Genomic DNA, 18,064 nt, shown 5'->3' on the forward strand with positions numbered 1-18,064 from the left:
ATCATAATGTTCTGCAAAAACAGTTTTATGGCCATTATTCAACATCATATCTCAGGAACAGAGGGGGAAAATAGTTGGTCAGATACTGAATTGGTGCCACTCATCTTGGGTGTCCACCTTGAAACTGTGCTGATCGTATAGATCTTCTGTGCTGTTGGGGGGACAGTGGGTGTGAAGCAGCTATGTTTTCACAGACATGTTGCAGTTTACATGTTGTTCGATGTAAACTGCAAGAGAAACTTGACCGGTGCATGGAAGCATACAACCACTTGGCGGTAATTCTAGTTTTCCAAACCATGCTAGTAGTGTGGCTCCAAGGGTGGCAATTTTGGTCAATCTGTCCCCCATTGTGGTCCAGATTGAAATATCCCAACAGCAAACATTCATGGTCTCCACAGGATGAATCCTACTGACTTTGGTGATCCCCTGACTTTTCCTCTAGTGCCAACATGAGGTTCACATTTCTGTTTTTTGTTTGTTTATTTGTTTGTTTTTTTGGATGTGTTATTGGATGAATTGCCATGAAGTTTGGTTCAGACATATGGTCCCCAGAGGATGAATCCTGCTGACTTCAGTGATCCTGTGATTTCCGCTGGCATGTTAATTAGCAAAAGTTAGCATGCTATAACATGGACAACATTATACATCAGCACATAAGCATTGTTATTGTGAGCATGGAAGCATTTAGCTCAAAGAAAGCACCACTGTGCCCAAGTTACAGTTGAGCCTCAAAGAGCTAGGTACAACTATGATTACTATTGGCTCTTTTCTTACAGTGTACTGCAGTTTCTGCATGTGGCTTGTGCAACAGGTGTTACCGTACCCCAGCAGAAGCCACGGCTCTACTGCTGTGGGTAGTTACAATCAATGACAAACACTGTAGCCTACTGCCTCTTTATTTTATTACACTCATGTATCAAAAAGTCAAAAGTCAGATGAAATATGAGTCTTACAAGAGTTACAGTATATCTTTGTCGACTGTTATATGCTATACGTTGTAAAGCGTTATAAAATATCATAGAAAAGTAATAAAAAAAAGTGTGTCATGACTAGAATTAGTTTCAGGGTTGTATGTCTCCACAAACCCCACAAGTTGCCCGACAGTTCACAACCATGTCTGTGAAAACATGGATGCATGGATGCACACATCTTCTCCCCCAGCAGCACAGAAGATTTATACACCTAGCACAGTTTCAAGATGGAAACCCAAGATTAATGTCACCAATTCAATATCTGACCAAATGTCTCCCTTTCTGTTCCTGAGATATGATGTTGAGCAATGGCCAGAAAAATGCTTTTGAAGAACTTTATGATGTTGCATTGAAGTTGACCCATCACCTCATCATTATATCCTGTTAGACATTTGTGTGAAATTTTGTCATAATCAGAGTATGAATTCTTGAGAAATGGCCAGAAAAATGTTTTTGAAGAACATTATGTCACAGTGAAGTTGACCTTTGACCTTTTGGTTATTAAATATCATCACTTCATCATTTTATCCTATTAGACATTTGTGTGAAATTTTGTCATTATCAGAGTATGAATTCCTGAGTTATGGCCTAAAGCATGTTTTGTGTGGTCACAGTGACTTTGACCTTTGACCATCAAATTCTAATCAGTACATTGTTAAGTAGATATTTGCACCAATTTTAAAGCAATTCCCTCAAGAAATGAATGAGACGGACAACCGGACAACATAATACCTCCAGCCCAGCTATCAGTGGTGCGGAGTAGAGGGTGACACGGGAGTGGATTTTCAGTCCTGTCCCATCCCATCCCGTCCTAATCCCATGAAAAATAAAGAAAAAAATCCTCTCCCGTCCCAATCCCACAAGAATGACACCTGTCCCATCCATCTCTTGTGTTGTCTTTCAGTGACAGTAAAAAAAAAAAAACAATACATGGATCACACAATGCCTACCTTACTTGAATATAAACCCAAATATGACATCTAATGTTGTGTTTTGATGTTTATTGCCTAATTATTTTTACATTCACTCCACCTTGAAACTGTTCAGAATGATAAACACATCTGATTTCTGATGTGGTCCGAAAGCTCTGTCAGGGTGATGCGCAGATCATTTTCCTTCACTTTCATTTGTAACGCTGCCTTCCCTAACTCCTCCGACTCCATTTTGGCGGCTGGCTGCACTGTGCATCAACATCCATATACATCATGCGCTGGTCAGGTGGCTTGTTGCTGGTTGGTTGCAGCCAGCGCCACCTGACAGGAGAGAATAAAAATGTATAAAACAAGACAACAGATCGACCAGCTTTATATTAAAAATAAGGAAATGGCATTAATTCATTGTGGAACTGCATATTTGTATATAAAATAGGAGGTTTACTTGACTTGACTATTGTTATTATGATTCCCAGTCCCTCCCGCTCCCGTCCCAATCACGTGACAAATAGTGAAACTGATTCCCATCCTGTGGGAATCCCAAGGGAATCACGTGACGCGGGGGACTCATTCATTAAAAAAAATTCATAGTGTGTTCACTCTTCCTGTGCTGCCCTAAATCACATGCTGGTTTAAATGGCAACCTTCAGGGCTGAAAAATGAAGCCAACACAGAGGTGCAGAAAACTGCAGTTCCTCTAATGGCCACATGAGGCTGGCTCCAGAAGTGAGTCAATCCCCACTGACCCCCATGTTCAACAGGCCAACTTTACAGCAGAAATATACAGCCTGGTGTAAACTATACTAACCATGACAACTATACAAGGGTGAATTTTTATAGCCTAACTCACCCATTTACATTTTATTAAGTCTTAAAGTTATGCATAATTAAGGGTGGTGCTTTGAGTGACAGGCTGTCAATTGAACCAAAATGGCGACGGCTAAAATGTCAAACTACAGGCTTCAAAACAGGAGTCTAAAAACCAATGTGTGAAGTCATAAAGGCTTATTTTAATATCACCTTTTGTTCTCGTAGCTTTCCTTTTTCTTCATATGACCGTGTCAGTGTCGTAAGAGTTAGTTTGGCGCATTATCCTCCAGCTGCGGTTGATGCAGGACGGCGCCCACTAATTAGAAACACCTGCGCCATATATGGACAAGCAGCAGAGGAAGGGCTGGCCTCACCTGTGCTCGTGCTCACTCGCTTTCAAACGAGCGGTCCCTTCATTAGTAACCTCATAAAGCATCATGGCATCTTGTCAGCTGTACGGTTGAACGCGTCAGTCCTGTGAGCTCGCCGTGCACGCGCGTCCTTGGGTTGTTTTTTATTGTCTTGTCGTGGGGTCAGTCGGAGTGATATCAGCATGAGAGCAGTGTCCTTAAGGCGGCCGATCCTCATACTGGGGGGGATGGGGCTCGTCCTGTTCGTGAGCGCGTTTCTAAAGAATGGATATGAGCATGCGGCGGAGGCTGGCAAAGAGGTGGGCACACCGCGGATGGTCCGGAGTTTTTCTGACCTGGAGACAAGTATCAACAATCTCTGTAAGTTCGCACAAACAGTAGTCATTGTCCTGAAGTGGGTGCAGTCATATAAGTTATAGGCCTATGTAGGTTAATCTAATGTGTTTAGTGTAAATAATCAGGATGAAGAAATGGAAATACTGTGTGCTTGATTTAACGTTAACTTCTGTGACTTTTAGAAAGGTAGGCGGAGGGATTCATGTGTGTTCACTGCACAAGTTCCTCCATGGTCATATCACCTGCATGTCTGCAGACAAAAATATATGTAAAGCATATCAACAATGTATTTGTTTAGAGAGGAAAAGCTGTCCAAAGTGTTTTTGAATATTGGTTGAATGGCTTCAAATGGAGATTTTCTTGAAGTTTGCTGTCTATTAGTGATATGAGGTCAGATTTAAACAGAACTGAATTAGGACTCATTAAATTGAACAAGTATTCCCCTGTCTCTACATATGGTTTATGTTTTTTCTATTGTATATTGTTATGTATTTTTACTTATTTAGTCTTTTTATCTGAACCCTGTTGCTCTCTGTGCTGCTGCAGAGCCTAATTTCCCTCAAGGTATCAATAAAATGTTATTTTTATCAGTTCTGTCAACCAAAGAAAATCTCGGTCGACTGAAATTCTACCTATTCTGCAACCAATCCATTGGTCAGTGGTGAAAAACAATTTGAAGGTTATCTCTAAATTAACTAAATTGTCCACAGAGGTCTTTTTCAACAGTGAAGGAGAAATGAAAACTGCTGGCAACATAGCAGGGAATTTTTTTTTTTTTTTTTTTTTTTTTTACATTTTTAAAATACACTCTGGAACATTATTTACAATCAAAGTATACATCTTGATCATTGAATAAATTAAACATGTACTTCAAATACTGTTCTTTATAACTTTCCAGATTAATCATTGTAATTATTGTGATGTTAAAAAAGATTAAGTTGTTAGTAATTAGTATAGAGTAGTAAGAGTACTTTACAAGTGCTATCATTAAACATTTATTGACAAGAGTTGCAAAAATAGTTATTACTTTTGTTTATGTTAACAGCGGTGCAATTTAACTAAGTACATTTACTTTAGCACTGTACTAAAGAACAGTTTTGAGGTACTTTACTTGAGTATGTTCCCTGTTGTGTTACTACTCCGTCCTTTCTCCCTACGTGCTTCGGCCTTCCCGTCATCCAGAGCAAGGACCACAGCAAGTACTGTAACTCGTGCTGACATTTTTCCTTCCACGGATATTCCGTGTCATAGCAACCACACCCAGCCAAAGCCTTTCAGCCTCCAAAACGCAAGAACTCCCAGCTGTGTGCTTTCAGAAAAGCACCTGGCTGGGAATAAACATTTTGGTGAACAGGCGGCCTTATGAAAGTAACACTAGTGACTGTCCAACTAATGAGAATTGGTCAAACAAGAGCAGATCGACCAGCTGACCAGAAGGTGTCAGCTCTCATTTTTCAGTAGAATCAACCAAGGGAACATTCATCCCAGGGAAAATGCTTTCTTTTGATTTAGAAATCATCTAGTCTAGTATTTTCTGCAAAAGTGATCATGCCTCCAGCTCATTCTGCTCTCTCCCTGTCATCCTTTTCTCAAGACAATGTCATCAAAGTTTTTGAGCAAAAGCAGGACACCATGCAGAAAATGCTCGAAGAGGACAGAGACAGATGGAGGAAAGCTGTAGAGGTCAAACAGCCCCCCGTCAAAGAGCAACCTGAAGCAAAGATCGAGGACCAGAAGGAGGCCCTTGTAGAGCAAAAGTCAAAGAAACTGTTCCCCGACTCTGCCCTATTCAAGGAGTGGGGGGAAAACCTGTCAGAGGATGACCAAAGAGAGGCACAGGGTTTGTTTGAGAAGTACGGATACAACGTGTTTCTCAGCGATCGCCTTCCTCTAGACCGAGCTCTCCCAGATACGAGGGATCCAAGGTACGACACATTTTGCCACAATGTCAGACCTGTCATCCTACTTCATACACCAGCAAAGGTTAAACAAACAGCCCTTATAGATTACACCCAATTCACTGTTTACCAATTATCCATCACCTTTCCGTTGACATGGTTGGCCTTTGATAAAGCATTTACACAGCTCAGCCTACTGATGGTTTGAGAAATCCCTCTGTTTCTGAATAGGTGTTTGAAAAAGACTTACCCAAAGGACCTGCCAACTGTCGGAGTGGTCCTGATCTACCTGAATGAGGCCCTGTCTATCCTCAAAAGAGCTCTGCGCAGCATCATCGACCGCACCCCTAAAGACCTGCTGAAGGAGATAATATTGGTGGATGACAATAGCTCTAACGGTTGGTTGGCTGCAAATGGATGAGATTATTTTGCAAACACATATGTGATAAACAAAAGTTAAACCATTGTTTAGGCTGTAGGTTACACTAATTACTTTGAGGAAGGACGGGCTGATGACATGTTTCATATTGATGCCACTGCTGCTCATGTTCCTATATCAAGGTTTTATTCAGATGCTTTCGGATACTGTTGCTCTCTAATCTATGGTGTTATACATTGTGGGCAGTATTTTATGATTGTAATTTACATTTGTTTATACATTTACATGCATTTATACATTGTTATATCTACTTTTCTCAGATGTCTTGTAAATCTCCCAGAATGCATTTTGTCAAATTAACGTTCAGCCTTAAAGCAACAGTAAGAAAAGAAATTTGGAGAAATACACATGTTCGCTTTCTTGCCAAGAGTTAGATGAGAAGACTGAAACCACTCTTATATCTGTAGGGTAAAATACGAAGCTACGGCTAGCAGTTGGTTAGCTTAGTTTAGCATAAAGACTGGAAACAGCTTGCCTGGCTGTGTCCAAAAGTAAAAAATAATTTTAAAAAATCTGCCAAATATCTAAAGCTCACTAATTAAAGCTACAGTTGGTAGCTTTAATGAAAATAACTTTTTGCTATATTTGCTGAAACTGTCACTATTCTGACAGTACGTGAGAGAGATGGTCTAGATAGAAAAAGTCATATCCCTCCCTCCACTTCCTGCGTATCCTAATGGCATTCACTAGAATGAATCGCGGTGCACCAAAAGCAACCAATCAGAGCTGAGGAGTCTCTCATGTTAAATGTCAAACCAGGCAGCCCTGATCAAATATGAATCAAGACTCTGTTATGTCATTGTTTATTTCATGCTCAAATGTTTACAGAAACATAATTTAGTGTACTGTTTAGCTGTAAAATGAGAACATTTGTGACCCCGCCACCATGTTGGATACAGCTTACAGGAGTACCAAGCACCCCTGACCGGCCAGACAAACTTTTTCATTTTACAACTAAACAGTCCACTAAAATATGTCTCTGAAAACATTTGAGTTGATAAAAAGGGCAATGCAGTAACAGAATCTCTTTAACATGTTATATCTTGTTTGTTTAATCTGTAAAAACAATTTGTTGGTCACGTGCTGGAAACTGTAATGACAGGAATTCAGGATGTTAGAGCTCGAGCACATAACCCCAAGTGAAACCACAATTTGTTGTTTTTATACTTATTGTATGCATTTAACAAACACGATATAATGTGTTCATTACTGAGCGTTAGCGTGTCTTTAAGATGGACTTTGTGATCTTTTGGTCTGAGCCGAGATGGCTGATTGTAACTTCTTATACGGTCTTTAAGATAAGATAAACCAATATTGTCCTTACTGAGTTACATATGTTTTGCTAAACTGACTAGGTATTGTTTTTGTAAGTTTTTGTTTTATTGTTGTTGTTGTGTTTTTTTTTTGTGGGGGGTGCATTTTCATCTTAAACAGAGTAGAGGCAGATTGGAAACAGGGGAAGAGAGAAATATCAAATGCAACACTGACACTGGGGCTGGAATCAAACCCTGGACGTTGCAGGAATGTGGCATGTGTAATAACAACTTGTCTGTCTACCAAGGCGTTCCTGTAATTTTATATTTACCAGACTGGCATCACAGTGGTATCGACCTGCTTATCTAACTCTCTGCAAGAAAGCAAATACACACATTTCCCAAAAGGCTGAACTATTCCTTCAAGCGCACTCAAACCCCAGTATAACGTAACACAGTGGCCCTGCATTGATTCATTATTAAGGCTGAAAATAGTGGTGGTGTGGCTCTGGATTGCAATATACTCAATAAGGTGAACAAAAATGAGAAACAACAAACTCAGTATGTCATCACTAATTACAGCTTCAAATTAGACAGTCACAACATAAATGTCTTTTAGTTTGAGCATGTGTTGTTTGATGTTCCCTCCATATTCTCAAGTCTGCTTTGCATTCTGGGTAATCAGTGTGGAAACTGGTATCCCTGCCTCGTCTAGACTTGCTATGATTAAAAACAATCCCACCTGATCTCCCCTAAGCTCAAAACATATGTACACATTCTCCTCTCAATTCAGAGGACCTGAAGGGGGACCTTGACGCGTACGTGAAGTCGCTTGAGCAGCAGAACCCAAGTTTCCGTATTATAAGAGTGAGGCACAGTGAGCAGCAAGGCCTTGCATACGCCAGGGCCTCTGGGTGGAGGGCAGCTTCTGCTGACGTGGTGGCCATCCTGGACGCGCACATCGAAGTCCATGAGCAGTGGTAAGAATGAGATAAATATATATTTTATACCATGGGTTATGTATAACAGTTTCACTGGTATTGTGTAATATTTGTAGTGGAAGTCTTAAACATTATATATTAGATGTTGCTGCGCTAACTTGTTTTCTGAATCAACCTTCTTTTTTTTTCAAATTAAAACTAATATTGAAATTCACATAATTTCTCAAGTTTATCGCCAGTACTGACAACATTACAATTTTTAGTATATCTACACAGTAAATAAACATAACACAGGAAAGCATGGAGTACTGAACATGCCTACCGGGCACAGGCTCAGGGGCCAAAGGTATCAGGGCTCCCCAGCTGGCCGTCACCTGCAAAATTTTACTCAAATGAGCATGTCATGACCAGGTAGAGGCTCATAATTACAACAAAGACACACATACAGACTACAAAGAGATGCAAAGGAACTGCTTAAAGACACAAAACACTACAAAAATGACTACAAAGGAACAAAAGCAACCAAAAGAAAGAGACACTAAAGCCCTGTTTCCACCAAGCAGTACGGTACAGTTCAGTTCGGGGCACTTTTTTCTGTTTCCACTGTGAAAAGTTGTGGATGGTACCAATGGAACCGTTCTGTACCGTCCCCATTTTTGGTCACCCCTCTGTTGGAGAACCTAGCACACAGATCTGGTACTAAAAGGTGGAGCTGTGAACACTGCAGTCTGTCGATTGGTCAATAGTGAACAGTCGCTCTGCTCAGGGCTGAGTTGTGGCTGGTTTTGAAGCTTCTTGCAGCAGCTGGAGTCTGGGAAAAAAATAATTTAATTCAGTGGGACGACTACCAGCGACTTTTAAGGCGGAACGTTAACTTGTAATGTTAGTCAATGCGTGAGTTGACGACATGTCAGCACACCTGAAATACCACTGTGACAACTTTGACCAATCCATTAGTTTCTATGTGACACATTGTTACAACCCAATAGGAGACTAGGGATAAGGGAAGCAACATAAAACCAGACAACGAAAGTAAAGTGATTAAGGCAAGCTGCCGTTTATTCATTCACATTAATAAAGTGACAATACAGGCTACGCTTTGCTAGAAAAGCGGCACACAAAAAGAAAACACAACCACAGGCTCTGCAACGCAACCCGGAAACTGGACCTGAGGAGAGGAGCCTCAGCGGTGAATTAGATTTATAACAAAACAAACACTGGGAAGGGCTGCAGGTGACGGCAAATCATAAGACAATTAAAACAAACCTCTGACCTGTCACCAAAAGCACCCCAGCTATCTAACTTTAGCGGAAGGCCACCCAGATAAACAAAACAAAAACAACTCTACCTGTCTGTTCTATGACTTACCTGACAAACAAAACACATTCGGGCTGACACCCATAAGTCTAGTGAGTTAAACAGGGAAAACCTACATGTGTGCGCAAAAAGGTATGTGGCTAGGCTAAGAAGCTAAGTCCTAATGCCCTCAGATTTCCCAGATACTCACAGTAGTTTCAACAGAATACAGAAAATGTGACACAAATGGAGCGAGGGGGACTGCTCAGAGTAAATCACAGCCGCCATTGCTGTTGACTCCGAGCAGCTTTTAAAGGTTTGGACGAGGGGCCGGCGAAGCGGTGATTGGCTGGAACCGATGACAACAGCGAGGGGGGCCGGCCGACCTGCAAGCGGGGGAACACCTAACAGCAGCAGAGGAGGGCGGGCTGGAGGCGTGGTTCGCCGGGGACTCCCTCCAGAAAAGCAGACAATGAGACACACACATAAATGACTGACAGGTGCTGCCCGAATAACCCCCACAATGACGTGCACAGCACATTAAACACAGAAAATCAAATGTACAAAGGTCCGAAGACCATAACACACATACATTTAGTAATGATTGGATCTTCAAGCGTTTATACATATTGATTTCAACCATGTTATGTGATCTGCACTCAGAGAAAAATAAGTGATGTGGAGCGTTGTTCCTGTGGGATCCAGCAACACTAAACCCCTGAGCTTGCCTGAGAAGGACTAAATGCACAAACCCGCCATTTTTAAATACCCCATGGAGAGAGACGGCGTGCAGTCTCGTTCTGTGGACGATAAACAAGGTGCAGACTGATGAGTGACAACAACCCCGCCCACATTTAAGAGTTCTGTTTGCAGTGGAAACGCTAGGGTATAGGTACCATGTTTGAAAGATTGCTTTTGGTTCCAAATGTACCATACCGAAAGTGTTTGGTGGAAGAGAGACACACACAGAACTATCTCAGAGACACAAAACGACTACAAAGAGATGGGAAAATGACCAGAAAAAGACACACAATTACCTCAAACTGGCACAAAAGACAGAGACATAAACCAACAAGCCCAAAAACAAGGCAAAGCTACCACAAAGCCTTTGTTTTGCTCCTGTGTAGGACAGGTTGTAGGGCCTTTTGCATATCTTTGTAACCTTCTAGTCACAGACTCAGTGCAATAGTATGGCAAGCTGATTTTGCAGTGTGTGACCTGCCTCTACTTCCTTTTCCTCACACAGGGCTGAACCCCTGCTGACACAGATCAAAGCTGACCGAACTGTGGTAACGTCCCCTGTGTTTGACAGAGTCAACTTTGACGACCTCAAGGTCATTCGCTATGGTCCAGCAGCACACGCCTTCGACTGGGCTTTGTGGTGCATGTATGAGGGTTTTTTGGACGACTATTACAAACTCAAAGACGACTCGTTGCCTGGAAAGTAAGTTAAAGTGAAGTCAGTGTTGTTCTGATTTACATTGTGTCAAACAAATATAACACCATAGCTGGCATAGAGGCATTCTTGATGATCTATGAGCTTTACTTTCATTATACCACTGATGTACTCTGTACAATATGTTTTAAATTATACAGTAGTAACAGTTCTCTTCTTTCACTTCAGGAGTCCATCTGTCATGGGGATTCTAGTTGCTGATAGGAAGTTTTTAGGAGAAATTGGAGTCCTTGATGAAGGAATGAAAGTGTACGGCGGAGAAAACGTTGAGCTTGGAATTCGTGTAAGCATCACCCGTCTTAAATCATATCTTACACGTGACAATGCAGTCCCAGGTCAGATGCTGGCTTCAGTACAACTGTTCACACCCATGGATGTCTTAAGAGCCCTGGATACAGCATTGAAAGCAGTATCTCGTTTAGTCCTATTGCTCTGTGGCACATGAAGCTAATAAAGCTCTATTTCCGCAGTGTGAAATTACCAAGATGATCGGGGCTGCTTCCCCATCATTCAGCCCATAGAGCAGGTACACTAGAGACCTACTACTACTTTCAGTTTAGCACTCCGCGAACTTGAATGGCAATAAAATAATTTAATTGTGTGGTTCTTATAGATTTTCCAAATGTTATCTGACTGAATTGAATCCCGATGGTGAAAGGATACATTTCGTGGGGGTTATGATCCTCAAACAAATGTATCCACTGATTTACAGACGTCTTTTTCCCAATATAAGTCTATGGGAAAAAATCTTTTTGGGTCCAGTGGCATCACTTAACAATCTCGGGAGTTGTAATTTCACTGTTAAGCCATTACAAAACTTGACTTCAAAGCCTGGTTCACTTCCTGGGAGCCTGGTCCTACCTCTCATTCATCGAGACAGAGGATAAAATGATTTCTGCCATAGGTAATAGCTTTCCATAGTTGTAAAATCCTGTCCCGTAGTATTATAAACAGCTGTGCAGTGTTTGTGTCTGATAAGCCTCCTACATGGATTACTCAAATGATCCTCCCTTGATACCACTCATGTCTTTATGGTAAACATGAGGCTACACTACAGCTAGCATACACTTAGCTTACTTAGCATACTGGAAACAGCTGGCGTAGCTCTGTCAAAAGGCAACAAATTCCACAAGTTCAAGTAGCACCTCTAAACTTAGCAAAATTAACATGTTATATGTATTTTTCTCAGTGTGTGCATAAATTAAGCAGAAAAATGTGGTTTTACAGAGGGTCCTAGGAAAAGATGGGATCCTACAGACATTGTGTCACACATGTACACATGTAAGACAGCTTCACACAAATGTCTAATAAGACTAATTCAAGATGGCGCCCCTGGTGTGGACGCCTGTTACAGCAGGTCGTGCTCACCGCTGAGCTTTTTTCAATCACAGCTGTTTGCTGTTTTTTGCACATACAATCACTTGCACTAGATGTGCTCTCTTTAATCCACTGCTCATTTTTATTCACTGCTCATTATTATCCATTTGTCATCATTATTATTACTATTATTATGATTATTATTATTATTATTTATCGCCGTTTCTTGTATTTTTTGTACTTTATTTGCATGCCTAGTTTTTAAGTTTTTAAGTTTAAATTTTGAAATCTTTAATCTGACTCTTTCCCCTTGACTGCTGTAACACTGGAATTTCTCAATTGTGGGATCAGTAAAGGTGTATCTTATCTTATCTTATGTTATAAAAAAAGATGAAGTGATGACATTTTATATCCAAAGGTCAAAGGTAAACTTCACTGTGATGTCATAATGTTTTGCAAAAAAACACTTTTCTAGCCATGACTCAACATCGTAACTCAGGAACAGAAGGGGAGACATTTGGGCAGAGACTGAATTGGTGACCCTAATCTTGGGTGTCCACCTTGAAACTGTGTTGATTGTACAGATCCTATGTGCTGCTGGGTTGAAGATGTGTGTGTGTGTGTGTGTGTGTGAAGCATCCACATTTTTAAAATGGTTGCTTCAAATATGGAGGTTGCTGCAGAGAAGCTTTGTCTTACGGTCGTGGCTACATGAGTCCGAACAGAAATAGGTGTATACTGTAACTTGACAGGTTTGCAGAGGCATACAACTGCAAGCTGGGAATTCCAGTTATTTATGCTTTGCACTCACACAGTTCCTCATTGGGAGTGATCAGTGATTAACTTTTTTATACTAAGCAATAAAAAAGTTATTATTTTTGCCACTATAGGTGTGGACATGTGGAGGCAGTGTTGAAGTAGTTCCATGCTCTAAGATCGCCCACATTGAAAGAGCCCACAAGCCCTACATGCCTGACCTGGCCCCAGCCATGAAGAGAAACGCCCTGAGGGTAGCAGAAATCTGGATGGATGAATACAAACATAACATCAACTTGGCTTGGAACTTGCCATTTGAGGTAATTTAAATGTAGTTAAGGACAACAAAAACGATGCCCCTTTTTCTGTATACTGCATATCTCTACACACAGGATGCAGGATGAACATCCAAGGGCCTGTAATTAAAAGCTTTTCTAATGAGTCGATATTTATGAGTATGTACAATATCATGAACAAATCATGCTATATTCTCTGCAGAATCACGGAATTGACATTGGGGATGTCTCCGAGAGGAAGAAACTCAGGGAGAGGTTAAAGTGTAAACCTTTCAAATGGTACCTGGAAAATGTGTATCCCAAGTTGGATCCCTGGGATGACCTACTTGGCTATGGTGGTGTAAGTTTAGTTTTATCTATTGCTTTTGATATGTGGTAAAGGCAGTACAGAAGGGTGTGTGTGTGCAACATGCGCAGCCACATTAAATGGTGTTTTAATGATTAACTCCTACATGCCATGGTGTTGGACGCATTTCACTGGGTTTGATAAAACTCCTTCGCTTACAGATGAAGAATCTTGATGCTGACATGTGCATAGACCAAGGCCCAGTGCCAGGTCACACACCCATTGCCTATCACTGCTATTACTACGGACCTCAAGTAAGTAAAGCAACTTAAAGTGATTATCAAGATGATTGTTGGTTAGCTGTCCAATCTGCCTGCTGCTTAACCTTTTTTTTTTAAACATATATATATTTTTAGTACACTTACTATCGCTCAACCGGTGAGCTGTATATCGGCGGCTTGAAGTCCCACAAATACAATGACAACCGGTGTTTAACGGACATTGGGCAAAAAGAAACGGAGCCTGGCCTTTACAACTGCAGAGAGGCTATGCAGAAAGGAATGGGGATTTATTGGGACTTCACACAGGTACTACAAGACAAACTATAATTTAAGTGATAAAGCAAATTATATGACAATAATTTGTATTATAAAATATTGCCTGTGGATATCTTATGATGACAGATTGAGCGCCTTAACAATTATTCTCTTTTCCAGGGCAAAGAACTGAAGAACAAACAGACAAAAAGATGTCTGGAGATTATAAACGGCAAACTTCTAATACAGGAATGCTCTGGCCAACAATGGGAGATCCAAAACATAATCAAAGCCTTTTAAAGTGTTAAAGTGTGTGTGTGTGTGTGGTGGGGCAACAGGAAATGCACTTCTGTGCTTATAGGTCAGTGGATGATATCACCTGAATGAAGTCAATGAAATGTGACGATGACTCTTGTAATTATTATTTATTTGTAGGTTCTCTTTTTGGCTTGGAAAAAGGTGCATAATTGACTTGGTAAATTTGCTCATCTTATGAATCGACCTGAAGGCTGCACATGATAATTATTTGAACTATGTATTAAATTGTAATTTTATAATCTTTGGCCATACTAAATTGAAGCATTAAAATTGTCAAAAAATGCCATGGTTTTCGATTTACAAGAGCAAAACAGAAAGTTGAGCAAATCCCATATTATTGTGGTTCTATTCCTTTCATGCTTCATGATCCAAATGTATGATTATGATCATTAGTCTGTCTGTTCCTGCTGTGGTGATCAGATAAAATGTGTGACTTGTCAGGTTTTGTTACCATGGATACAAACTCACTCTTGTTCTCAGATACAAAGAAGTTTCATGGAGTTGATGCTGTTAAGTGCATGACTCTGGCTGGTGATGCACCAGCAGTTCACCAGTGTGTCTTTAGTACAGGTTTTCTGTGGAAAAGATCATTCCTGGGACCACATTAATGCACCACATCTTACCTCAGGCTGCTTATAAAGAAAACGCCACCATTTCACACCTTAGAGATGCAAGTTAATCCTTTTCCCGCCCTCAATTATTCCACTCAGGTACATCAAATATAATCTGTCCAAGCACTAAAGCTAAGCAAATGTTTGGATTTTCTTGGGATTAAATTTGGAGTGCAGTGACAAATATTTCCTTAATCATAAAACAGACACTTTTAGTCAGATGCAATTGTTTTTGTTGTACTCTGATGAAATGTAACTTTCAGATTTTAGTGCTATAACAATTTGTCAACTCTTACAAATGCTACAGCTGGAAGCATTTTTATGCAGTTGGGTGAATATGAGGTTTGAAGCAAGTTTTTCATGTGTTACAGAAAAAGGCAAACACAAACCACAAGGCGAGGGAAAAGTAAATGAAGTAAAGGGCAACAAAGGTGTAAAAATAGTGGATTAAGAAAATAATGAACAGGCTCATCAATGAGTAAACATCAGTGTGCGTGCATAGAGTCAGGTTCAACAGTAAAGAGGTCGTGTAGTTCACGGGGCTGTGGGTTGTGCTGAACTGGATAACCAAGTCTCCCTCTACAAAGACTCCTTTGTGGATGTACAGTGTTGTCTGTTTGTCTTTTTGTCTTAACCTTTGTAATTCTAAGAACTTCTGGAAGAGTCAACAGTTAAAGTAACTGACTGTTGATTAGCACTGGCCATTCACTTTTAAATATACCCTTTGTGCTTCACCATTAATTTTGTTATATAAATTACAACAGACATCTGACTGAATGGTTGTTGTTGGGCAACTGACAGACATATTGTAAAAAAAAAAAAAAAAAAAAGCTGTCTTGAGGTATGNGTTGGGCAACTGACAGACATATTGTAAAAAAAAAAAAAAAAAAAAAGCTGTCTTGAGGTATGCATTTAAAAAATAACATGCAATTGTTAGTCTAATTATGTGAGTTGTGGTTGGGTGTGTTAATAATGTCCTGGTGTCAGTGGAAAACTAAGGTCCCACTTGTGTAAAACAGATGGCACCTTTGAATGTAACTGTGTATTAATTATTTTGAGTGTATAAGTGATCTTGGTGTTTTGTTGAGACTGCAACGTGTTGTATAATAATCTACAGCCCTAATCTCTCCTGGAGAACTTTACCTCTAGTGTCAAGGAAAGGGGTCGCTATATTTGGGAGTTGGGTTATGGATTTGCAGACGGGGGAGGCCAACAAAGTTTTGTTTTGTTGTGCTGAGACAAAGGCTTATGTTTACATTTTTTTTTATCATAATTTGGAAATAAAATGTTTATAAAACTGGCTGATGTTTGAATTTATAGTTCTAGCCTATCAGCTCTAAAAGCTGCAGCTCAACATACATGCTTGTATAGCTCAGTTGTATGTTTGTGTTCATTAGAAGTGAAGAGATACACTCTCAAAGGTCATCCTAGAAGGGTTCACTGTCACCACCAACATACTTTCAGAGAGTGAAGAATCATTTACTCTGCACAGACTGTCATATGGAGGATCTAGTTTTCCTTCTGGGCACAGACAGGAGGCTGATCAGCAGGTTATAATACACTAACCTTTCAATCAGTGAGCTGTCCTGTGACATTAGAAACTGCATGATTTTATTAAGTCATATAATGTGTGTGTGATCATCTTTGTTGGGGGACATAAAACAACCAGCACCATCTTTTCCAACAGCTTTTAAAGAAGCCAGATGACTGAGGACGAATGGCTGTATGTAGAAGAATCTTCATAACTGATCAGTTGAGAAATCTTCAGGATACATGCTACAGCTGACCGCTTTATAAATACGACCTGGTGTAGTGCTGTTATGGAAGAACTGAAGGCATTTTGTCAGAGGCTCAGGCTGTTCCCAGGAAATATGTGGAACAAAGTCCTTTTTTGTTATTCTTCAAGCCAATACTGGGGCTAAAGGAGCCACTTAACTCAAGAGTTTGTCACTGGTAAAATCTTAAATATCTACATCTCTCTGGAAAATAAAAATAATATAAATACTGAAATATGGCCTGATGACGGCTCTATAGGAAAGGTTAGGTGTCACACACATGCACTATCACTTAAATTTTCACTTGACTGTGATAATACATGGAAGTTCAGGGGTTTACTAGAATCAAACAGTCTTAAGTCTGGAGCCTGACCAACACATCAGCAAGGCTGATAATATCAACCAGTTTCAACTTATTACAGATACACTGATGTCTGCAATTTTGTCTGACAGTAAGTACCAAGTTGCACTACAGACATGCCGAAGATAGGCTTCAGATAACCTACAGACATTGTTGCTTTTGTTATCATGGTCACAGATCTTTAACAACCAAATTTCCTCAGTCTTTTACAATATGGGTGCTGACGCTCGGCATGGGAAGTATGAAAACTCAAGACTAATTTGGCAAAAAGATCTAAATTGTAACATTGAGGTGCATGCATGGAAACATGTAATAAATACAAGATAGTATTGTTGATGTCAGTGGTAAATTTACACACAAGATCTTTTAAACATACTATTTTGTACAAATAAGGCATAAAATGATACAGAACAACTTATGTTGGAAGTGTAGCATAGAGGCAGGTACCTCCTTACATTCATTGTGGGAATGTTCTTTGGTTTCTCTGTTCTGGAAAGAGGTTATTGGAAAATTGGATGGAAAAAAAATATCCCTACCAGAATCTCCCCAATTTTGTCTTCTAAGAGACAGATCAGAGTTAGCACCAGGAATATCTCAAGCAGAATTTGGTTTGGCACTTACAGGCTTCATTACTGCAGCTAAAATATTCCTCACCACTGGAAGAGCATGAATCAACCAGACTTTTCTGACTGTGTTTAACTGGTTATGCTGTCTTTGAATTGATGACAGTTGGGTTAAATGATAACAAAGGAAATTTTTTTACCAAGATGTAAAGGGAGGAGGACGTTTTATTTAACGTCCTTAAATTGGGGATATGTGGGAATGGGACACTCAAATGATGATGCACTTTGCTGTGTTTATGTGCTGAGATATATAGATAAATATACTGTATATTTACTTTTATGTATCTGTATTTGTTTTAACAATGTTGTATTGTTTATATTTAAGTGTTTAAATTGCATTTAAATAAAACAACTTGAAAAATTTGAAAATATGAGCTATTATTTAAGTTATTCTCTCAGATTATACCTCTGCTCAGGTTGCAGGTTAAGCCAAAATATGTGAAATAACTAGTGTGAGTGTACTTTGGATTTGCAAGGTTTTC

General features: G+C 40.0%; 1 protein-coding gene across 2 annotated transcripts; it reads left to right on the forward strand.

Moving 5' to 3' along the window:
* Positions 1-3,082: 3,082 nt before the first annotated feature.
* Positions 3,083-17,896, forward strand: LOC126408471 (probable polypeptide N-acetylgalactosaminyltransferase 8). Of its 2 annotated transcripts, none has more exons than XM_050074029.1 (12): positions 3,083-3,444; positions 5,015-5,345; positions 5,550-5,716; positions 7,804-7,990; positions 10,494-10,691; positions 10,872-10,986; positions 12,911-13,096; positions 13,275-13,412; positions 13,580-13,672; positions 13,775-13,945; positions 14,075-15,664; positions 15,728-17,896. In XM_050074029.1, the coding sequence occupies exons 1-11, from the start codon at positions 3,267-3,269 to the stop codon at positions 14,192-14,194; spliced, it is 1,884 nt and encodes a 627-aa protein (XP_049929986.1). In that variant the 5' UTR covers positions 3,083-3,266; the 3' UTR covers positions 14,195-15,664; positions 15,728-17,896. The 2 variants fall into 2 exon arrangements, with proteins under 2 accessions (XP_049929986.1, XP_049929988.1); XM_050074031.1 differs by having other exon boundaries at positions 14,075-15,656; positions 15,718-17,896.
* The last annotated feature ends 168 nt before the right edge of the window (positions 17,897-18,064 follow it).

This window comes from Epinephelus moara, chromosome 20 (genome assembly GCF_006386435.1).
Source record: "Epinephelus moara isolate mb chromosome 20, YSFRI_EMoa_1.0, whole genome shotgun sequence".
In the NCBI taxonomy this organism is placed as follows: Eukaryota; Metazoa; Chordata; class Actinopteri; order Perciformes; family Serranidae; genus Epinephelus; species Epinephelus moara.

Bases quoted from the DNA above. Each gene is read 5' to 3' on its own strand.
- LOC126408471 (XM_050074029.1), top strand. From the start codon at position 3,267: ATGAGAGCAGTGTCCTTAAGGCGGCCGATCCTCATACTGGGGGGGATG. The intron at 5,346-5,549 runs GTACGACACATT...GTTTCTGAATAG, and splicing joins CCAGATACGAGGGATCCAAG to GTGTTTGAAAAAGACTTACC. The intron at 5,717-7,803 runs GTTGGTTGGCTG...CTCTCAATTCAG, and splicing joins GGATGACAATAGCTCTAACG to AGGACCTGAAGGGGGACCTT.